At 39.2% G+C, this 24,323-nt stretch overlaps 1 protein-coding gene across 3 annotated transcripts; it reads left to right on the plus strand.

Annotated features, from left to right (window-relative positions):
• Positions 1 to 1,676: 1,676 nt before the first annotated feature.
• On the plus strand, positions 1,677 to 23,748 carry TBC1D10C (TBC1 domain family member 10C). Of its 3 annotated transcripts, none has more exons than XM_081325348.1 (9): positions 1,677 to 1,962; positions 10,438 to 10,537; positions 12,516 to 12,623; positions 14,155 to 14,261; positions 15,947 to 16,061; positions 16,688 to 16,753; positions 18,650 to 18,839; positions 20,115 to 20,269; positions 22,136 to 23,748. In XM_081325348.1, the coding sequence occupies exons 1-9, from the start codon at positions 1,778 to 1,780 to the stop codon at positions 22,547 to 22,549; spliced, it is 1,440 nt and encodes a 479-aa protein (XP_081181474.1). In that variant the 5' UTR covers positions 1,677 to 1,777; the 3' UTR covers positions 22,550 to 23,748. The 3 variants fall into 3 exon arrangements, with proteins under 3 accessions (XP_081181474.1, XP_081181475.1, XP_081181476.1); XM_081325349.1 differs by having other exon boundaries at positions 18,653 to 18,839; XM_081325350.1 differs by lacking the exon at positions 1,677 to 1,962 and adding an exon at positions 9,589 to 10,169.
• Positions 23,749 to 24,323: the final 575 nt, after the last annotated feature.

Below are 24,323 nucleotides of genomic sequence, written 5' to 3' on the forward strand. Positions count from 1 at the left end.
GTGTGGTATCAGTATGCTGTAAAAACAGTTTTACATCACTAGTGCTGATTTTTTCTACATTCATGTTTGTTCTTTCCAATTGAAAAGACAGATGAAACTTTTCAGTACCACACCTTGGGATGAGTCAACTAACTGCAGAGGTACAGTTGAGCCAATTACAGCTGCCAATACACTACTTCCTATACAGTCACTAAGGAATTTAATTTTATATATGATAAAATTCCTATATAGCAACCTTTCAGTTGTTTAGGAATTTGCAAAATCTTAAACATGTATATACTAATGATCCATGGACTTTTTCACCCTTTGCACATGCTGGGTTTAGGAATGTGTTAATATCTACTACTATTTAGTATATATGTATTTACAAACGAAGGCAAATATACATGTCCCATGATAATGTTGCCGGATCCAATCTGGGTCAGTTATTGGGACCAGAGGTTTCATCTTCCGAGCTTTTGGACTCATACTGGAGCCCATCCTCAGGGAACTTCAAAGCACACACTCCGCTAGAGAGAAGTTCCCTGAGGATAGGCTCCAGTATGAGTCCAAAAGCTCAGAAGACTTAAACCTCCGGTCCCAATGACTGCTATATACATTTAAAATGAAACTAGATTTGTTGACTTACTACATAATCTGAAACATGCATTCACCCCAAATCTTGTGAGTAACAAAGAACAATCATGATTCCCACAGTAATCATCTGTGTCTTCAAGGAAGTACAACATGTTTTCTTGAGACAACTATCCAACAATAGCAAAGGGTAGTCATTTATGGTCTAGATCTTGTTGAGCAACCAGCATCTGTAATGGAAAGAATAGAGCATAGAAAGTTTGTGGCTATTCCAGCATCTTCCAGAGTACCTTGTTGGTACTGTGCTTGCGCATTTGGAGAATCAGTCTAGTTCAAAGCATGACACAAATTGATCGAGGCTAAAAATTAGCATCATCCATTTATAAATTTAATAGATGAAGGTGAAGGTTCATTCTCCAAGCTTGTGGCTTGGTTTCCAAATGTTTCATTACCAGGCTAGATAACATCTTCAGTGGAGTTTAGGGGATGTCGGTGTCAGTGTTCTTCAGGTGTGGGTGTGTCAAATGAGGGTCTTGTGATGGGTCAGGTGTGAGTCATCAGTGAGAGGCTTGTGATGGGGAGGTTACATCAGGTCAGGGTCATTGGGAGGTGAACTGCTGGTGTGGGGGCTTACGTGGGTTGGTTGAGGGTTGGTGCTGTCTCTGGTTGGCTGTGTGGTTTGGATTCTGAGGGGTTCGTAGGCTAGTTGTAAGTCAATGTGTCTGTTGATGGAATTGCTTGTAGAGCGCCAAGCTTCAATGAAGTCATGAGCGTGGCGGCTGGTAGCATGGCCGATGATTTTTTGTGTTGCTCCAATCGAACTGGTGTTGTTTGGTGTTGGTGTGGGTAGAGATTAAGGATTTGGGAATGTGGTGTTTGACTGCCAGCCAGTGTTTGTGGATTTTGTTTTTTAATTGACATATTTGTCCCACGTAGAATCGGTTGCAAGGGTTACTGTGAACATTTAGTTCCCCACCCCCTTTGCCTTACTCATTTCACAGAGCTATGTATTACATCAGGAAATGGTTTAGGGAGGAAATAGCTTGCAGAACCTGTGAGGAACTCTTGTCATAACAGTAAGGGTACGTTCATAGAGACAATTTTCTCTTCAGAAGTTCCTGAGCCAAGGGCCTGCAGTCAACATGAGATAAATCACAAAATTGATGGTTTCAGTTGATTCAAAGGATCTGAATGGTAGGGAAGAATGTCAGACCTTTCTCTGTTGGCTGATAATGTAAGCCAAGCTATGGCGGAACTACCAGATGCCTTTGATTTCTCCTTACGTGATGATGCCAGCTCTCTGGGCTCCGACTCTGAGCTGAATGGCATGGCTCCTTATCGCAAGACGGATCGCTTTGGCTTTATTGGGGGCAGTAGCCTCCAGAATGGGTAAGAGGCAGCTTCTGCTCCACAGGTCGCTAGAAGGGTGAGGAATGAGGGGACGGACCTTTACTGGACAGAGGAATAACACTCGAAGGAAAAATGGCATTGAGCTTTGCTGTAGACAAGTGGATGAAATCTGTTTTCAAGCTAGTAGAAAAATTTCATATTCTCTGCTACTTCTTTCTGTGTTCTTCCTACTTCTGGGTGCTTCACTTTGCAGAAATTATTTTCATAGGTATCAGGTTGTTTTGTTCTCACCTGACTGGCTGCATCTGTAGGTAAAGGTGAAGGTTCCCCTGCACATGCGTGCTAGTCGTTTTGGACTCTAGGGGCCAGTGCTCATCTCCGTTTCAAAGCCGAAGAGCCAGCGCTTGTCCGAGGACATCTCCGTGGTCATGTGGCTGGCATGACTAGATGCCAAAGGCGCACGGAGCGCTGTTACCTTCCCACCGGAGTGGTCCCTATTTTTTCTACTTGCATTTTTACGTGCTTTCGAACTGCTAGGTTGGCAGCATCTGTAGATACTAACAAAAATATTCTTTCTAATCATTAGAAATAAGAAGTCATTTCTGAAGACCTTTGTAAGGGAAGGTACTTAGCAGATGGGGATGAAAAACTGAAAGGCAATACATATGTCTTGGTTTTAGGTAATTTTCCAAGATGCATTACTTACTTCAGATGTGGCAAGTATCAAAGGCAGAAGGGAGGTATATAAATAAGTACACAACCTTATTCTACCCTGTTGTTAGGTAATTTTGGACTAATGCCTTCCAGGGAAGGGGGCTTTTTTCTCCAAACTTCTCTTTTGGAGTAAGCAAGCTGTGTTGAATTAGTGCCCCCTGCTCATTCTTCTGAATGACTATCTCTAGATTTCTTTCACAAAATCCTATCGTGGCATCAGATTCTCTTTATAATTTTCTGGTAATGGTATCTTAGGAGTCTGCCCCCAATAAAATAATTGCTTAAAATTACTTTGCTATTTTTTTTTTGTATTTAACTTAGCTACCATTAAAGGAGATAGTAATAAATATCAAATGAAAAGGTCTATAGCTTAGGTTAGGGTAACTTTCCCCAAGAAGAAGCCAGATATTTTAGATTTAAATTCAAGTCTTCAATTAGGAAAAGCTGGCTAGAACAGAAAAGTGTCACAAAATTGTGGTTATTTGGAGGGCTGAGAACTGACATTATTTTGACAAGAGGGCAAAGGGGTTACAATCCCAGTTTCAAGTTTGGGGATCTGGATCTATTCCCTTTTGCACTAGCTTTATGGTCATACTGGATGGGTGCTCTTGGATTCTAATCCTCATGCATTTGGAGGGTATCAGGTAGGAGCAGGCTGATGTAAAAAGACTTGAGGCTTTATGAACTGAATTCACACACACCAAAAGGTGCACTTAGTTAAGTCAGAGAGATCCAGATGTTCACCTGCATTCATATCAATGGAGCACATGAGACCTGTTTGCAACTCAGATGCAACTTGCTGGATGAAGATGATAGGAAATAATTTTCCTCTCAAGGAAAACTGGCAATACAGTAATCCTGACCTAGTTATCAACTCATTTTGTAGGATAATAATTGTTAACTTTTTGTTTCTCACATTTTGCCAATCATTTTATCCAAGAACTTTGATGCTCCTGTGATAGAAACAAAAAGCTAAGTTTGCCCATCTAGTGCATCTACAGTATATACCATATCTGCAGGCATTCTATTATTGCCGTAAGATTAAAGGACTTAACATTTCAATGATTAACCCTATGCCCCACCTAGATCACCTGTGCAGATACAAGTGGAATTGGTTGTATGCTGTGTTTTAGAATTCATTTTATTTACACAGGAACACTGATATTTACCAATCATGTTACTTATCAATATCTAGGCAGGCTTGGGAGACAACAGGTAAATACCAGGATAGTAGGGTAGACAGAGAAGTCATAGAACTATCCCAGAATAAGACAATAGTAAACTTCTATACCAATGTCAAGAAAACTGCATGGGAAATAACTAGGAGTTGAGTTTGAATTACCATGTCTTTGTGCTGCATCATATTTCAGGGGCTAAATTACAGTTATATTTTATCTTTTGAACCTGCATCACTTTAAACAATTTTATTTCAAAGTACTATATTACAATATATAATTTGCTTCATTCTTGTATTTCTGGTGAATCTAAAATTGTTACAACTTCAGGAATACTTAAGGTTACAGTATGGAATTAATTAACCCTTGGTATATTTGGAATCAGCAATGTTCTATTCAACAATTAACCCTTCAGGTTCAGTTGTGGAATGGAATACACCAGCTATAAATGTTTGTGGAGGTTCTTTGTCATCTGGGTCATGGTTATCCCAGATGTGCTTTCTTTCCCCTTGAAAACATTTTCCTTCTCATCCAAGAAGCTTGTTCGATTCTGGCTGAATGGTGGAGAATAGAAGAATTTATATTCCTTAGCAGTCTTCTGGTTGTTAGCACTCTGAAGGTCGGTTGTTAGCTCTCTGAGAGTCATTGAGGTGACTTGGGGGTTTATCTGTAGACTCAGGGTCACCTGAATCAAAGTGCAGTTGGCTGTGGAATCTTCTTGGGACGGTCCCAAGATGAGAAGTGAAACATTTTCAAGGAAAAAAGACCAAGAAAGTCAAGTTGCCTTTTGAAAAGCACTTCTGGGACAACCCACTGTAAACTTCTGAACCAGGCCTAGTTGTCCTTTTCATAGCAGCTTGAGCTAAATTTTGTAATGCTTTGGTTCAGCCATAGAATGCCTCAGTGGCAGCATATCAAGGATGGATACACCGAGATTCAAGAACTGCATGTACCCAATTGCCCTTCCTGTAGAACTTGGAATTTTTTTTATCACAATTGACTAAAAACTGGTGGTAAGGTTTCTTGTCATCTTGAAATAGAATTGCAGTAAAACTCTAAAATTGGCTTGCTATCATTTAGGAAAGGGTCAAATTCTCCTCAGGAATCATAAAAATGAGTGACCCATTGCCCATGTTAGGTACTGTTGCTCCTACATTCTCAAAAACATTAAATGTATATGATTTCTCATTAGTGTGATAAAAATCCCTTTGGAATATTTTTCTTTTCCTGTTGACTGATAATTTTAAATCACCAAAGACTACCATCGTTGTATAATTGGTCTATATTTGTAGCTTTTTGTAATTGGAGTAGATCAAATATGTAGGGATAGTAAATGTCTTTTTTTTGCGTCCTTTCGTTGTTGATTACAGATTAGATTTGGCCAAGCGGATAGAAAGAATCCTGTGAAAATCCTGTATACCTCTTGCACTTCTACAAATATTGTATATGTCATCCTTGTAATATAAGGCAGCTAGAGTACTCTATCTGGATAATAGTCATTGTATATATAAATGATCCACTACTTTCCTATTTGATTTGCTGAATCAAAATAAAATTGTAATTGTCATCCATGCTGATTGGAATTATAGTCTGTTTAAGTGCTATTATGCGTCAAGATAACAGTCTATACACCAGTAATGAGGAATCTATGCCACACGTGTGAATTGGTGACATGTCGTGAGGTACTGCATTCACCAACACCTGATAACTATTTTTGAAAGATGTCCCATTCTCATATGATTTTCTGATGCCTTGTGTGGAGGCAGCAGGAGAATGAGGTATGGTCTCGCATGGTCTACAGACCCTCTGGAAGTTGTGTGACAGGACCATGTTCTTGTATAGCCTACAGGGTCTCTGAAACACATGCAAGAATGGGGTGTTCTTTTGCACGGTTTTCAGGATTGCCTGGATGTGGGGGAGATAGAGAATTATTTCTCTTTTGTGTGGTGTATGTGTGAGTGACCTGTGAGCAGAGTCAAATTAGGCATTCTCTCAATTTTTGATACACCAATCCCAAAAGGCTTGTCATCATTGCTATACAATCGGTATAGTCCTAATATATTGTCTTCCTTGGTGAGGAAGGCAAGCCTCTCTACTCCGAAATAATTGTCTGTGTGGCCAGTCAATCAGTAGACTCATGAGAGGCCAGCAAGCAGGAGTTATAAAAAGCACTCTTAACGATGATGTTCATATCAAGATTATTTGTAATGTGGAAGAAGGCCTGAGTGGAAAATGCCTTTGCCTACCTATTAACTAACATTTCCTGTTTTAGCAATGTAGCTCAGCCACATCCTCTCACCGTATCTATGACAACTGGTGCAACCACGTTGTGGTTACGGTGGCTATTGAGTGTGCTTTCTTGACTCTTTGGTCTACATGACTTTGGAAGGCTGAACTTAATACATTTCCATTAATTCTTTTTAGCCACACTAGAAGTTCCATTTCAACTTTCAAGATTTCCTGCGAAGAATTGTGAAACCGGTGTCTGATGAAATGCAGACAACCTTATAGAAAACTCTAAGCTTCTCTCTTTCCTAATTTCAAATCTATTATTTTCAGAGCTCCTGAAGAAGAAAATGTGTGTATGTGCCCATGGTTTGAGATAAGGAAGATGGAACTATACAAGCCATAACCCACAGCAAGCAGGAATTAATGTGGGCACTCTTAACAGTGACATATACAGCAAGATTGTCTTTAATGTGAGAAGAGCCACTTAAACATCTCTCTCTCACACACACACTCTTTTTGGCAGCCACTGGAATTTTCCCAAGATCGTCTTATTGAGATTATGAGAGCAGGGTTTTCTGTCCTTGAGGTGAAGATAAGCTGTGAATCATGATGAACATAAGCAGTAAATTGAGGTTTTTAAATTCCTGATGCTCCTGTTTTACTGTCCTTAAAACCCCCCACTATTTTTGAAGCCTCCTGCCCTCCAGAGATGTGATATGTCACCAGTTTCCCTTAGTCTTACAGGCTGAAAAAGATTAAGGGATGCGCATATGAGAGAAAAGAGGCATGATTTCCAATTATAAAAAAGATTCCGGCTTCAAGTTGGTGCAAAACATACCAAGGCGAAAAAACTCATTACAGGCATGATTAATTTCTTGTAATACCTTCATTGGCGTAAATGGGAAGGGAGATAAATAGGATTAAAATGACCAAAGCCCTACCCCCTTTTAATGGGATGGAATGGAATGGAATGGAACGGAACGGAACGGAACAGAACAGAACAACAGAACAGAATAGAATAGAATACTTTATTTGGCCAAGTGTGAATAGACACGCAAGGAATTTGTCTCACAGTGTACACACAAAGCAACAGAATAATAATCATAGTAATAATAATAATACCAGTAAGAGGTGGTAGTTAAGAAGTTAATAAGGATAATAATACTACAGCCATACTACTTGAATAAATATACATAGACATTAGATGGGACTATGAGAATTAGATGTTCAGCAGAGTGATCTCTGTGTCTAGATGTTTTGGCATGTAATGTCCTATGGCAGCATCCCAAGGGGAGGCATTGAAACAGTTTATGTCCAGGATGTGAGGGGTCTGTAGATATTTTCTTAGCCCTCCTTCTGACCTGTGCAATGCACAGATCTTCTATAGAAGGCAGGCTAGTTGCCTTCTAGTTCTTTCTGCAGTCTTAACTATCCATTGGACTCTGTATCTATCTTGTTTGGTTGCCGTACCAAACCAGACTATGTATTTTTAATATTTTAATATGCATGTAAAAAGTGGGGGGGCTTTAATCATGCAGTTCACCATTCTGATACTGTTGACCCCACCCCAGATATCCCTCACACTTGTTTTAATTCTGTTAGCAAGCTCAAAAGTCATTTAAAATGCAACCATCAACTGGGTTCTTTCCTGTTATCTGAACACCCAAGATGTTGAGGAAGGGAGTTGTGCTACATTTCATTTCTGGAGGGAAAGAGAGATTGTTTTTAATGTAATACTGTTTCTGAGCAAAAGATGTGTACTGTTCGGGCTACCCAAGACCCAAGCAGTGGATCCTTTAGTGACTCAGTTCTTCCCTGACCTTTAGTATGCAGATGTTCTAGTATTCCAACATCTGTCAGCACTAAAACAAATACGATGGCTTGATCAACACTGAGTCTAAATCAATCCTATGAAGGCAAGAGAAGCCAAAGACAGGTATACTTTTATTATATTTTTAACAGGGAAGACTAAATAGACAGAATTCCCATACTGTATTTATGATCTACTGTACTATTTTTCCCAAGAACTCAGGATAATTTCATTTCACCCTCAGTGTCTGGGTTAATAATCTGTGCTAAGCTACAGAGAAGGAAAATGGCTTGGGGCTTTGTGCATCATAGGAACTCGTCTCAGAAGTGAGGTCACAGCAGAAAAGGCGTACAACCCTCTGACTCAGAGAACAGCTTCCTCACCCTTTCCGGTTGCAGAGCATTTTGTATGCATATGTGCTTCATATTAAAGATGCTTGAACTTGGCTCTTTAAAAGGCAGCCTGAAGATCACACCCACTCTATTGGATGGTTCTTACTGGATAAATCTCTGCCTCTTTCTCTCTTTTCCATTGTACGGTAATTGCCTCAGGGCTTTCTCTGCTGCTCCATAGAGAGTCTCCGTGCAACTTCCTACCAAAATAATGTGGCAACAAGCGGGTGGCTCCAGATCCTCCCTCTCCAGAAACCATTCCCCTTGGCCTGAAGAAGGTTCCAACAAGGACGTTTCTTCTCTTTTTAAATCAACTGCTCCTTCTCCGTAGAAAAAAAAGGGAAGCTGGCATCTCTTTTTATGAAATTAACATGTAATTTTAGCTGAAATCAGTATTTACAGTACCTGATCCTGACACAATTTATTTAAATACAGTCAACGTTTGTGTCCTACCTGAATATAATTTCTTAAATATCTTCAAGATATTTACCATTAGCATACAAACGCTATTACTCAGATTTATTCAAATGTAACTAAATGTTTGTTTCGATGTAACTTTTAGTCATATGATGTGTTATTCAATTTTTTTTCAGTTTCATAGCATTGTTTTGTCCATCAAAAGTTCGTATTTTGTACCTCTAGAATTTTTGTTCTACGGAGCACAATGAATTTGAGATCTGTGTTTGTAGTTTTACTGTTGGGAATTTGTTTTGTTTTGTTTTTGTGATCAAAAACCTGTAGTAAGCCAGTAGTAAGCTAGTCTTCTATTAACCCTTCTCGCAACATTTGATTGAAATGATTTTCAAGATGAGGATGTAAAATGGACATAGGTTTGAGCCAAAATCAATGAAATTCATCTTTTCCTGGTACACTCCAATTCTTCACCTTCTTAATTTGTTCCATTACAATATTCTCTGTTTCTACAATATTTTCCATTTGTTCAGGTTTGCTTGGTTTTCTATTTCAAATATCCATGTCGATTGCATTGCTTTCCCAAACATGTTTTTTCTCATGTTTAAGAAAAAACATCAACTGAATATTAATTTTGTAAAATCCTCTGTATCATTGTATGTATGTGAACATTTTTTTAGCTTTTTTGCACATCCACTAAGCATGATAAAATAACCCTTCATGTTATGCACTTTTCCAATATCCACTGGAAATCCCTTTATACCTTCTAGATAATTTCTGACATCATGTACTGATGATATATCATTTTTATAATAATTTTCTTTAAAATCATAACGTAGTGTAAATTTCAGCCTCCTTTATCACATATTGTTCCATTAATCTAAAATGATTTGACCCAATTAAATAATTTAACTTCATGCTAATATGACTCAGAGTTTGAGGGGCTGTAGCAAAGAGAGATACAGCATTGGATTTTAAAATAATATTGTACTTTGTTATGGTCTGTAGAATGTTTAAATAAACTGACTGATTATATCAGGAGGACCTGCATATCTCTGACAGGGATTTCTCTGGGCAGCACTGACCTAATTCATCCTGGAAAGCACACTTCAGAAAGAGAGAGGAAAGGGGCCTGGGCAGAACATGCAGTGGAGAATCATGATAGTTAATGAATCTGTTCTCCTATCAGCTTCTCTGCTCTGAAGTTAGGCTATTTGATCTGCTGGAGTAAACTGGGGGAGGAATGGAAATTACTCAAATGCCATGTCTCCACATTAACCTGTTTATGCTTTAAACTGGTGTGTTTGTGTGTGTGTGCCTATGTGGTGGCAATCACAGAACTATTCTGGATGCAAGTTTACGCAAACCACCTGTCCACAGAAGAAGCACATTTTTTAAACCTGAGGAATAAATAACCAGTTTCAAACCAGATTTTTGTCAAGGGGAAAAGGGATGCATTTTCAGAGGACAATCAACAGGCAAAACGAACCCTTCTGTAGCTTACACTTCGAGCAGGTATTGGACTAATACTTCAAACCATATTTTCTCTTCAGCCAACCACTATATCCTTTATAGCAGAGGTGGGGAACTCTGGACTTCAATGCCCAGAGTTCAAAAACAGGCTCTATAGGAATAGATTTAATAGGAGCCCTCATGAAGAGTAATAATGTCTTGCAAGGGGTTTTTTTTTCCACTGTGGGAAAGTACAGTGGGGAACATTATGGCCTTACAGGAAATTTAGAGATATGCCCTACGTTTTGCTTTTCTTCTCCTCCATATGCAGTCAAGATCATCGCCCCGTTGAGCTCATCCGACACCGTGAAACCAAATGGCTGGAAATGACAGCTCACTGGGAGAAAACCATGGCCCGGCGCTATAGAAAGGTAAGGTATCTAGCATTTTCTTTAAATAGTGATTTCAGCACATTAGAGACGCTATTTATTTATTTATTTATTTTTATTTATTTTATTGAATTTATATACCGCCCTTTCCCGAAGGACTCAGGGCGGTTTACAGGGTACTTTACAGGGTATTATAATCTCAAGTGACTTTCAAAAAGTAACGTGCATTTGACATATTATATCAAATGGCAGTTTGTTTAACCACGATTTATTAAATAAATAGCAAATGGTTAACTTCATAGAACAAAGTCTAGACCAAATATATTATATTGTGACATGGCATAACATCTGAAACTTATCAGAAGCTTTCCCTTATCTCTCTTTTGCACGGTACCAACCCCAGACAGAAACAGTCCAAATAGAGCAATATAAACGGAAAGTGTTCCAAGATGCCAAGTTTTTGTAACCAACGTTTGCCGTTTCCTTGAAATATTAATATTACAGCTTCCAATTCAATTGATCTTTGCAAATACAGTGCAGTATAAACTGATATTAAATTAAAAGACCTGATGTTAAAAGCCCAGGAAAAAAAATGAAAAGATCTTTGCATGAAACCAAAAGGACAGAAAGTTAGGAAGACCATTCTAACAAGTACGTAGATACTAAAACTGAGAAGTCTTCTTCCTGCATCCACCTTATCTCAGGTGAGCATGAATTACTCCAAGATAAAGGCAAGCTTAGCCTATGAGCAAATTCAAATGAAAGATGAATAATCCTTTTTGGCACAAAAGACCTTTTAACATTATGAGGCTTTTGAATCCTTCATATATTAATTGGATTGTGAAACTTGGCATTTGCTTTTAATTCTTTTGAATTTTGTCTTAATTTTATGGGCTGCCTTTATACTGTTTAATATTGTCATCCTAAAATCTATACAAGGATCCAAATCTTTATCAAGGCTACCCAAGTTTAGAAAATACTTTCGAGATTAACCTACTAAAGCTATTGCCCTCTCAGGGCTTTTTTTGTCATGGAACGCTCAAAACGGAGTTCCGGCACCTTTTTTGGATGGAACCTTGTAGGGTAGGCAAGGCGGGTTGTATGACATGTGTGAGTTCCGGCACCTTTTTCTTTTACAAAAAAAGCACTGGCCCTCATATGATTCCTGGAACTTTTTGTGTGACCAACATGGCTTAGTATTTTGTATATTCTCTTGGGAAACAGTTGGGAAAAAACTATTTAGGTCAATAAAACTGTTTAGAAGGCAAGCAATGATAGATAGATGATAGACAGACAGATGTGTTTGTGTGTGTGTGTGAGAGAGAGAGAGAGAGGGAGGGAGGGAGTGGGAGAGAGAGAGGAAGGGGGGAGAGATGTAGGTAAGAATATGGATAATAAAAATGTCACGTTCACTTCTGGAAGCCCCAATGTCTTGGACATTTACTAGGAAAACAACATGCAGATTCAAACAGCAGACTGCCACTAATTTTTTTTACACCAATAGATATATTGTTTTCCAAATATTTTTGATTGCATGTTTAATCACTGGCCATTCTGGCTACAGCAGGGAACAGTTCAGTAACATCCAGAGGACCATCCATATGTTACTCCTCCATGCTGTAGTATGAAGCCAACCAGAAAAGGCTAAATTGGTGATATGCATGGCAGTGATACTCCCATCTTGTAAGTCCTGAGCTTCAGCTTCTTAACTCCCATCCAATCCATTATTGGTTCCACACATCAATTTAGTCTTTGTAATGTTGCCCCAGCTGAAACAGATAAAGAAGAAATAGAGTTTATTTGTATGCTGATGACGGCCAATCACTGTTTAAAATTCCCTGGCAATTACCATAGATTTAGGTAGATGTTTTATAAAAATGGAGAAAAAGCTGAATCCTTCTTGCTGTCTGTGGCCCAAACCTTGGCTAGCTATAGAGACAAGGGGTATTGAGATTCTTTATAGGGGTGGGTTTATACAGGATCATTAGGCACTTAGTTTATATGGTTTATAACGACTCAGGTAAAGCTGCTGTGCCGAAAAGGAATCCCTTCCTCTTTACGTGCACGCTGTTGGCCTCTGTTGTGTGGAGGACAGACCAAAATGGAGAGGAGCCCTGGAAAGTACCAGGTAAGCCTGCATCTTATAGAACTTATTCTAGCCTTTGAGGCACAAGATATTCCATGTGTGTTAAAAGTATTTGGATTAGAAATGTTCTATTATTACATCAGCCAATAGGACAATTGCCTCTTCTGCTATTGCACTTATCGTTTCCATCTGTGCCATCTATATCAATTAACTGGCAAATCAACTTGGTTGTCCATGACATTCTCAAGAATTCAAAAATACTGTCTTGCTTCTTCAAAAATCAATTTTCACTTCCATAGAGAACCACATGGAAAACTCCTGTCTGCATAGTTTCTGATCTTTATGGCCATAGATATATCACATCTGAATATTCATTTGTACTCTATCAAGAGGTAGTATTTCTTGATTTCTGGTTCCTTTTTGTTCAATAACTGATCATAACAGGCAGAAGTTATCCACTACTTCAATATCATTTCTAAAGCTGGTCATTGTACCTGTTATTATTGGTCTGCTCTTTTTTATATTTTTTCCTATTTTTTCCACTATGCTCCCAGCCACATATTTGCTTTTGCCTTGTAACTGAGCTCGTGCACTTCCTTGTACCAATAAAATTGTACCAATTTTATTTCTGTGTGCTCCATCTGGTAATGTCTCTCTCTCTCCCCTCCCTCTCTGTGTATACATATACATACACATACATACATACATACATATACACACACACAAATACACATACACATACACACACACATACACATATATGCATCATTTCTGAAGACTGTGTTTGCAATAAAGGAGTCATTGGATGATGGAAACTAATAAATCATTCTCCTGCTTCATTTCTGTTTCTTAGATCATACAGTTCAACTTCATTTTCCTCCTTACTATTTTCAGTTGTGGCATTCCAGTCTCCAACCATATCTTGTTGACATGATTTTCAATTTCATATTGAAACTGACCATAAAAACCATCAACTTCTTCATCATATGTTAAGGTTCGAGGGATAAACTTGGATAATTGTTATTTTAAAGAGTTGTCCATTGCTTTGATTACATTGTACCCAAGTAGTACCTCTGCTGTATCCTTCCTGACTATAACAGCAACATCATTCCTTCCTTGTTTTTTATATCTTGTAGTAAACGATATGATTTTTAGGTTAAAAGTGTTTAATTCCAATCCACTTCAGTTAGCTGATGCAGAAGATGACAATGTGCAGCCCATTTTTACTTTCATTTTTCAGTTTTCATGCTTTTTACATTCCATGTTGCAAAGTACAGTAATTCTGTCTTTGAGCTTTTGGTCCTCCCCACCCCACCCCCCCGCCACATGTCAACATCAGCAACTAGATGTCTGGAAGATGACATTATAAACACTAGTAGTGAAAAATCTTCAGCTGTCGCTTAGTAGATGTTGAGCACCTGAGGAGCACATCATCTGGCACTGTATTATGAATCGCTTTATTGTGTTTATCTGTGGGGCTTTTCTTTAACAACGTATAAAGAAGAGGGTATTGTTGGGAAAGAGTTATACAAATATGGGGCCACCACTGATAGAGCCCTGGTTGCTGTTGCAGGAATTGCTTGAGGTACCTGGTGATCCTCAGTGGGTGGAGACTATCACAAAGGACATTCACCGCCAATTCCCTTTCCATGAGATGTTCCTGTCTCCTGAGGGTCCTGGGTGAGTGAGATACAGTATGCAGAGTGGAAGTTTTTGAATAAATTATTATTTATTCTGAAATAATACAGGCTGAAATATGCAGAATAGTTGTCTGAAGAACTTTTCAGTCCATCGTATTTGTTTTATGGAAAATAAATCGTATTTAACTAAAATATATAAATGCTTCATATACTGTCTCTTTTAAAAAAAAATATGTCTAATGTTTCATTGATAAAAAAAATCAAAACAATTCCAAATCTAAATTGTAACATGCTTATGTGTTGTTCTATATGTTGTATAGTAGCATCAGGTCCGTGAATATGTTTTTTTTTTTTTGAGAATTACAAAGCTCCCTACTTCGCTCCAATTTAACTTCAATTTTGAAAAAATTAAAAGGAAGTTCGCATGATGCAGCACAAAGGGCTAGCCTCTCTAGATCCCAATAGCATTTGTAGAAAATAAAAGCAGTGGGGTAGCCATGGGTTATTGTTTGCTTGGAAAAATACCCACCTGACCAGGAAAAAAAACCCCAAAGGAAGCCAGAATTGGGAAGATTCAGTGGAAGGCTAAAGAGATGATGGGGAGCAATTTCCCATGCAGAATATGGTATTATGCCACTTGGGGGGGTAGCAACAAGGAATTAAATCCGCAATACAACTGCCTGTAGCAGAACAGGGGGGCTGAAAGCCCTAATAAGCAGGCATATACATAGAATGAAGGCTATTGCTAAGCACATTGTGCTTTAGATTGTAAGCCGCCCTGAGTCTTCGGAGAAGGGCGGGATATAAATGGGATTAAAATAAATAAATAAATAAATAAAATATTATGGCACTTATTTGGTGAAAAGTCAAATTCTCCCATGCTCATCTTATTATAATAGTACACTCTGCATGCTCCAAAAATTATATATGGTCACTGCCTTGTAAAGTGTACCTACCTCTGTCTAAGGAAGGGAAGGAATTGTGGATTGATACAAGAAGCAAGACTTTCTTCACTGAATATTTTCATCTAGAGGCTAGATAATAATCTGCCAGGGGTGCTTTCAGTGGGATGATTGTTTTGATGACTGAGGTGGACCTTTCCCTAACTTTGTCCCCACAACCCTTTACCACATCTTCTGAAAAACTATGCAGCATGGATAAAGACTGGTGATCCTAACTCTGAGTTGTGGGTATGTAAGGCTTAATGGGTTATCCAAACTCAGTCTTTGTGTGGTTAATAGTTCAACGTGTTGTGTGACCCTAGAAAATGAATTAACTCAGTAACCACACTGAGTGTGCTGCATGATTACAGACTATGATTCTTTATAATTTGCATGACTGATTCCATTTCCAACTTTGACTTGGCTAACCCCAAGTTGGAATTTTCCAGATGTACTGGGATACTACTTGAATAATCCCAGCCAGTTGGTTGGAACCTAGTTTATACGGGAAGCCCATGAATCTATGGAAAGTGGACAGTCCTGCCATGTAGACTGATGATTTGCCCCATGGAAGAGTGTTGGGGAAGGGAAAGGCCATTTACATATTCCGAGACTGAGCAACAGGTTGAATCCCACTGGCAAAGGCACAGCACAGAGTTCTACTTAAAAGCAGAACAAAGCTGAGCTGGATTGCTCTTACTGAATTGGATGGGATCTGGTGAACCCAAGGCAAGGATGTGACCGTGGCTTCCTCAAGCCTTCTGTGATCTCTATTCCCTTATAGACAGCAGGGGCTGTTGCAGCTGCTGAAAGCCTACACTGTCTATCGACCCCAAGAAGGTTATTGTCAAGCTCAAGGACCAGTGGGTGCCCTGCTTCTCATGCACATGCCACCAGAGGTGAGTCTCAGGCAAAGCCATTCACCCTTACACTTATCACTGTGGCTGCTGGATTGATTGACTGACTGATCAAACAAAATATATGAGCCAGTCGAATCTGAAAAAAATCTGGGTAGGGTGTAAGACCATATAACATTAAAATACTTCCCAAATAGAAAATTGGTGGGGTTGAACCCAATTCCCAAAGCTCCTGAGAAACCAGATTGCTTCTACTGCCCTTCAACAAGTTAAAAGACAAACGACAGTGGTGTGTGCACTTGCGGTAAAAAAAAAGTCCCCGTAGCATTTGAGTCAAGATGCAGCTAGTCCAGATGGCGCAGTTGTAGATCAGTCTGTTTTTATATACATTGCCACAAATAAAAATTGCCAGAAATTTGACTGCACCATCGTGACCTCCTGACTGCAACTTGACTTTTTTTTTAATGTACCCTTTGAAGATCCCTGAGAGGGACCAGGTGGCATCCCTCTGATTTTCCAAACCCTCTCTAGAATTCCAGGCAAGATGGGCAGGATCAGATTTTTCACCCCTTTTATCTTTCCTACATCAGAGTTATTCCATACTAGATTGTCTCTATCAGCTGCTACTGTTTGTCTTCCCTGATGGCTGCCTATTTATTTTTTTCCAGCAAGCTTTCTGGTGCCTGGTACAGATCTGCGACCACTATCTGCCTGGTTACTACAGCCCCCAAATGGTGAGACATTTAAGGAAGAAGGGAAATCCAACAAACTGGATTGGGACACCAGTTCTTAAGGCTTCTCTTTAGGGTTGAGTTAAAGTTCTATCCACCAATTTTTAATAGCAGAAACTATATTGAGATTTTTTTTTCTGTCCCCACTGCTAATGCTTATCCTTCTTCCACAGCCTCTATTCCAGCTTGTTGCCAAATGGTGCTGTCCTTTTAATCAAAATATCTGCAGGGTTTTGAAAATGAAGTCATGGGCTCAGACTTTGGTACCCATAGCAGCAACCAGGAAAACAATGATGGGCAGGAGTGAGGATTTAACATTTTCTACCTGCTGGCTTGTGCTGGTTCATCAAATGCTGATCAGCTTTTAACAATCTGGCCCTTCAACCCTTGTTGAGAAGAATCCATTTAGCTTCTTATGAAGGTTCCTGGATGACAGTTGCTAGAAAAAATGATTTGTTAGGTTCCTTTGTTGAAAGCAACATCCTAGGCAGAATGTTCTCCAGCTGGAGATGATATTAATTACCACTGATTGGGGAGAAGAATGGAACCCCTAACATATCCCTCTTTCAATCTCTCTCTGGTTTTAATTAAGCAAAACAGGCATGTAATTAGAAGACTTTTGGAAGTATGGCACTTTGAAAGAGCAGCTCTTTCCAGATCTGGCATCTCAAGAAGCCTGCTGATCAGCTGCTCACATCTTGTTCCACAAAGTGAAAGAGAGTGCCTGGGGACTAAGTGTGTGTGGGGGGGAGAAATAGGACTGTATTTTTATTTATTATTTTATTTATTATTTTTAAATAGCTAGATTAAAGGCAAAAGTTCAGGTGGTACAACTTCATGTTTGATTCACATAAAGGAACATTCACCCATGAAATTAAATCCTAAAGCTCAAGAATTGTGCCAGGTGAGGATGGCAAGCAAGACTGTAATGCAGGGGTCTCCAAGCCTGGCAACTTTAAGACTTGTGGACTTTAAATTTCAGAGTTCCCCAGCCAGCATAGCTGGCTGAGGAACCCTGAAAATTGAAGTCCACAAGTCTCAAAGCTGCCACATTTTGAGACCCCTACTGTAGATGGATGAAGCTGCAGGATGGAAGGATGGAAGTCTCAGAATTCCCCTCCTGGAAGTGCTTTGTGTCTTCATACCCTGGCCTTCACACTCTGTTTATTCTGTTCTGGGATAATGGCTTAGTAGTTCCTACTGCTACTACAGTATCTTCCAGGGGCCATTTCACAAATTATTCTTCTCTCAACACTTCCTGTAACCTTAATTGGGCTTTCTCAGCCTTGTTCTCTTTCTGATGATAGAAAGATTACAGTGCAAAAAGTGAAATAATTTTCATAATGCCACTTCCTGACTATAGCATGGAGGCACATGACTTGAAGGTTCAGCCATTGCTTGGTAAATAGACCATTTTCACAAGTCATAAAGGAAATAAAATTTATTTTAAATAAAACCTTCAATTTTAGATATTGAAATGGAAAATAGTTGAATGGCCACTAATATCACAGTTGCCAAAAGGAAATGACAAATGAAAATGCAGTACTCAAGTCAGATCATAAGATATCACCGGTCTGCTACAAATGATGTGTTCTCCCTATGACATGGTTTATGTTGCAACATAAGTTTACAGAGGCAAGAAGAGTCTAATTAAAATCTCCACGTCCATCCAGAAAGCTACATGCAGGTTGGAGTTTAAACTTACTATTCTATCATTTATAGAAGAATAAAGAAAAAGTAATTCAGTGTTTTAATACCCAGCTTGCATTCACACTGTCATAATTTTTAACAATTGTAAACAAATAGTTATAAGTCGAGGACGGGTGAGAGTAGGAAGGTAAGAATAACAGAAGAGGAGACTATTTGATTAAATGATGTAGCTGCATCTTTTTCCCGCAGGAGGCGCTGGTGCTAGACAGTGAAGTTTTTACAGCTCTCCTCCATCGTGTGTGTCCCAAGGCCTTTAAGCACTTGCAGAAGCATGGGGTGGGGCCTTTGATGTACATGCCTGAGTGGTTCCTGTGCCTCTTTGCCCGCACGCTGCCCTTCCCCACAGTGTTGAGAGTCTGGGACGCCTTCCTGAGTGAGGGTGAGTGAGTGAAGGCAACGAGCATTTGGGATTTGTAAGTCCGGACTGAGAGAAGAAGCAGAATCACATTGCAGAACTTTGCAAGGCAGCAGCTGAGGTGACTGGAAGAATGAATTGCTAGAGTTTAACCCTACAGATGCAGGAGGCTAAAATGGAAAACAACGGCAGGAGAGTCGTAACAACCTTCCTTTTAGAAAGAGAGGTATCTTCTAGGGATAAAGGAAAAGATTAAAATCTTTTTGAAGTAAATTTAAGAAGAAATGGGATATTGGATGGAGAAGGACAGGGATGCAGGGTTGGTCATGATTTGGAACCAAGATGGACAATATTATGATGGACTCACACTTAAGTTCTTTTGTAAGAGCAAAGTAGAGATGTTGCCCAGTAGGCAGTTTTGCTCTTGTGTTTTCACAGAGAACAGGACATTCTGGGTTTTTTTCCCTACGTTTTGGAATGGAGATATTCCAAAATCATTAAGCAAGATCATGTCTGATAATTATTTAGGTGAAGGACTTACTAGGGAAGTCGAGGGCTGTAAAATAGATAAAATGGGGAGTTGAAAAAACATTCAGGAAAAAGGTACTAGCATATTGTTAGCTATGCCATATAATTGCCAAGAAAAGCTTATGGACAAGTCCAAGAAGTCGCCAAAAGTCCAATGTTATGCAGGGACTTTTTGGAGGTTTTCTCGTTTTTATGTTATTTTAGGGTTTGTACTACATTTTTATGTGTTTCCACTTCAAATAATAGGAAACATAATGCTGATTTTCAGGAGCTATAGTTGAAGGACGTACTTGAGATCCTGAAAAAGATTTTTTTTATCATCAAATTACCAAGTCTTATTTTAGAGGGCCAGTCATCCCCAGCCTTCTATAAGTTCTGAGACTGTAACTCCCAGAATTCTCTGTGAACATGGGCAAAGAGTGGGAATTTTGGGAATTATAATTCTACCTTAGCTGCACTACTCTGAGTTAAGCAGGATAGCTTGGTATCAAAGAACAACTTCAGTAAATTCATTCACCAGCATTTTGGGGAAGAAATTTGAAACACTAATTCTGCTTTCCTGGAGTTCTCAGATTATCCAGAAACCATAAGAATCACTATTGTTCAATGGAAGAACATCCAGTTTGAATCCCAGCACTTCCAGCCAACATGAAACCTGAAAGATGTTGCTGCTTGTCCAAATAGGCCTGGCTAGATGATTGGGGAAGAGTGTATAAGAGTGCTTGTCATGAGCTCAGCTGCTCTGAATCCTGTCCTGGCTTTCTCCCGCAGGGGTCAAGGTGTTGTTTCGTGTTGGTCTGCTGTTAGTCCGCTTAGCCCTGGGCTCCTCTGGAAAACTGCGTGGCTGTTCAGGATTGGTGGAGACACTGGAGAAGCTACGCAACATCCCACCTCAGTTTCTGCAAGAAGACAGCTTCATGGCTGAGGTAGAAACTACAAAAACTTCCTTTCTGGTGAAGCCAGCTCCCTTTTGTGTTTCTTTCTAGCCACAACCGACTATTTTTTGGTGTGCAGGCATGTGAGACCTGCGAAAGATGATTACAGTGATAATTGGGAGTTTTTGTGAAAGTGTAGGAACTCTCAAGAATTTGCCTCTGGTGTTTAACGGTACACAAGGAAGGCATACACTGTGTCTCTGTGTAAAGAGTGGGATGTTAAAAAGGACAGAAAAGAATGTATGTTCCAAAGGTGCTTTTTCCCAAAAGCAACTGGACTTTCTTGGTTGTTGTTTTTTCCTTTGAAAATGTTTCACTTCTCATCCAAGAAGCTTCCTCAGTTCTAACTGACTGGAGGGGAATGAAAAGATTATATTCTTTGCAGTCATCTGATCGTTAGCTTTTGAAGGTCTGTCCTTAGCTCTCTGAGAGTCATTGAGGCCACTTGAGGGTTTATCTGTATCTTTAGAATCACCCAAATCAGAGAGTAAATGGGTTTGGAACTTGCTTGGGACTGCTGAAAGGACTGCGTAGTAAACAGGAGATAGGTGGTGTCATACCCCTTCCCCATGGTTGAGGGAGGGCGCTGCAGTTTAAACATAGATGGCCTCTCTGAGCCCTCTTTCAAACTATGATCCTTTCTGTCCAGAATATGAACTTTGCTGTCTTCAAAAGAGTGACCCTTTTCTTTCAGACGCAGATGGACTGCTCAACGGAAGGTCATGGAGACTTAATGCATATGCATGGCTTTTCTTTGTTTGCAATATTTATTGACTATCACACTTATAAGACTTGGGCAGTTTACAATTAGATAGAAACAGAAACAATACAATACAGTGCAATAAAATACAGTATCTACATACCAAGATAAATGCCATGTCAAACAGGACCAAAACATGATAGAATAAAAAAAAAGATTCTGCTGGTTTGCAGAATGCAAGGAGAGAGATACTACACATACATGTCCAGAAAAAGTGTATTTCAGAAGTCAGGGGCCACCGCAGAAAAGGCCAGCCACCTGATCCAAGTCCCATATACTTCCTATGTATATGGTAGGGTAGTGGTTCTCAAGGGGTAGTAGGAAGCATGGCTCTAATGAGTAGAATCAGTTTTGTGATTTAATTCTGTGTCATGTTATATAGTGCTTTGTAAGTATCCAACACATAGAATTTGGCTTCTCTCCTTTACTTTGGTCTTTTCATGGTGGTGGTTGTTGCTGAAAAGCGCCTTGCTTGAAATCAGCTATTCCAGGGGCATTTTTTTAAAGTAATCAGGTGGTTGTAAACCTCAGTTTACCCATAGGAGCCTTCACTGACTGGCTGCTAGGCACCCAGAAATCTATCCAGCAGTCCCAATCTATCATACACAGAGACTGGCTATAAGCCTCCGACATTCACCAATGCCCTTTCCACATCTCTGTTGCAGAGATGGGGAAATTCAAGAGCTGAGAGCTGCCCTTGGGTGATATTAAGCAAAGAAGTAACTTCACTCAAGGGCCTAGGTCCCATTCCAAGGCAGGGGTTTTGATTTTATTGTATTGCTGGGCTGCTTCTTGTTATTCCTAGTGTGTTAAATTTAAATGAAACCTTATGTACCCGTTTTTAATTATTTTGCTCCTCCAAATGAGAATTTATTTTTCTCGGGGAGTTTGCAGCCCAAATTTAGGAATGCCATTTATTGAAGCCATAAGAGCCATAAAAGGAGGAATTTATGGTCCCATATGGTCTCTGATCGACAGGTTTCACCCCTCCTTTCTTAGAAGTCCATTTACTGTAATGCAAGTAATTCTAAATTCCTATTTTCCTCCTTGGGCCTCACACCTAAACTTGTCCTTGTTGCTTTCTTCACCTTTGGTAGGTCCATGATGTGCCCATCTCAGAGAGTGATCTGGAACGTGAATGTAGAATCCAACTGGGAAAACTGTGCAAAACTCAGCCTAAATTCCAGTACAGCTCAAAGCAGCGCCTTTCTGGTGCAAGGGCCATCTTCGATGTTCAGCAACTGGAGGATGCACAGAACAATAAGGCAGAGAAGGAAATTCACTCACATACTTTCCACATCCCCAAAATCAAGGTAGACCCGCCCCCATCATCCCCAGAGGAGCAGAAGAGGGCCTCGGAGATGCAAGGTCATAAAAAAGAGCAGAAAAGGAAGACGCCCGACACACGGGGAAAGACTTTCCATGTCCTTGAGCATCCCAGGGGTAGAAGGGAGAGAAAGCTAGAACCAGAAGCCTCAAAGTGCAAGTCGTCTTTTTACTTGGAGGCATGATTCTCACTCAGGGCAGAGAAGACATGGAACTCTGGGACAACATCATGCAGCATTTTCTCACTGCCCTGCTCTGGTTAATGGATGAATTCAGAAGCTTCGACATAGCCTGAGTTGAAGGCAATCCTAAATTTCTAGCAAAATAAATAAATGGGTGGGTTTCCTAATTTAGGAGCTTCCTCTTTCTGAAGCCTTCACCTATAACCCTGCTTGAATTAAAATAAGAGATGGGTAGTCCCATCCTACATATGTTTTGGGATGTACATAAAGCTATGAGTTACACATATTGGGGTGTGTGTGTGTGTGTGCGCGCGCAGACACAATTTAGCTATAGTAAGCTTGGTGTATTTCAAAGGGCAGAGCAAATGGATTTCACTAAGTACCCTTCGTCCCATCACTCAGCTCCCACCCACCCCCACTAATTTTGGCATAGTGTCAGAAGGTGAACCCTTGATAATTTGGAAACATGGTAGCTCTCATTTAGCAACTGCCTTGGACAGAAAGTGGTGATGAAAAAGTAATTGTGTGGGAATCTTTGCAGAATCTGTAAAGCAAAGGAAAACTGAAGTAAACTTGTAAAATTGTGACGTTTTACTTAGTGACTGCTTTGCTTAACGACCAATTTGCTGGTCCCAGTTCTGGTCACTTAACAAGGGCTACTTGTATGCTACACATTTCCATCTATTTTTGCTGTGGATGTTGCAATCTACAGTCTACGCTTGGCAATGAGGGGAAAAAAAGAGGAAGAACTCTAAGATCTTGGGTGAATGAAACCTAATTTAAAATGCATTATGTTTACCATTGCTCCAGGCTTTGAGGTATTTGGCACCTTGATTCTAAGGGGGTAAATTTATTGCACATGTATACATAAAACAGATTCACAGAATCTAATTTAGTAAAATAACAACAATGTGATTTTCCTATATCCATAAAAAAATTAAAAGTTGCTCTGATTCAGTGTGGCAAAGGGATGATGGTATATAATTATTTGCTTTCAGGAAAAGACTGTTTTAAATGAACAAATTAAAGAAAATAGAAAAGGGGTGAATCTATTAGTGTTTAAAGGAACTAATCATAACAATTACAATTTTTTTAAAAAACCAATAACAAAGGTAAAAGATCCGCATGATCAGTATAAATATAAGGCGTTAATTTAAATTGTTGAGTCTATCATTAAATCTAATTACCATTTAGCAACAAAATGTGTCATTTTTTTCATTTTTAAAGCATAAATACTCTTCAAAAACAAATAACAAACTGATATCCTGGATCCATTCTTTAAAATTACAAAGACTTTCTTTCCATTTATGTGCTAGTATCCCCTTTGTTGTACCTCTAGCTTCATAGACCCAAAGTTCCTCATAAAATGACTAATGCAATATTTTACAAATATAGTTCAAAATCACACTGAGATTCGTAACTATTTCTTCCCAAGATTACATTAATGTATGTATTAATGTGAAACCCCCCAAAGCTACAATAGAACAAGATAAAGTCATGTGAGTTAAAGAATTTAACTTTATTAAACATTCCTAGACAGGTCCAATAGACCTGTCATAATATGTAATGATTAATTAGTTTCATCTTTAAATACTGTAGTAAGAAGTGTATTTACCATTTTTAATACATGGACCCATTGATTTTCCAAAACTGGATATTCTAATTTTTCCTTCCACAGATCCAATATTTTTTTTCTTTCATTTTTTACTACCTTATAAAAATGAATTCTTGATATTCATTTGACTGCAGCCTCTCTTAATGAAGCTAAAATAACACG

Source organism: Vipera berus, assembly GCF_964194415.1.
Source record: "Vipera berus genome assembly, chromosome: 1".
Taxonomy (NCBI): domain Eukaryota; kingdom Metazoa; phylum Chordata; class Lepidosauria; order Squamata; family Viperidae; genus Vipera; species Vipera berus.

Excerpts from the sequence above, each read along its gene's own strand:
- TBC1D10C (XM_081325348.1), top strand. The coding sequence starts at position 1,778 with ATGTCAGACCTTTCTCTGTTGGCTGATAATGTAAGCCAAGCTATGGCG. Across the intron at positions 10,538-12,515 it reads TGGCCCGGCGCTATAGAAAG|GTAAAGCTGCTGTGCCGAAA; the intron begins GTAAGGTATCTA and ends ATAACGACTCAG. Across the intron at positions 16,754-18,649 it reads GTTACTACAGCCCCCAAATG|GAGGCGCTGGTGCTAGACAG; the intron begins GTGAGACATTTA and ends TTTTTCCCGCAG.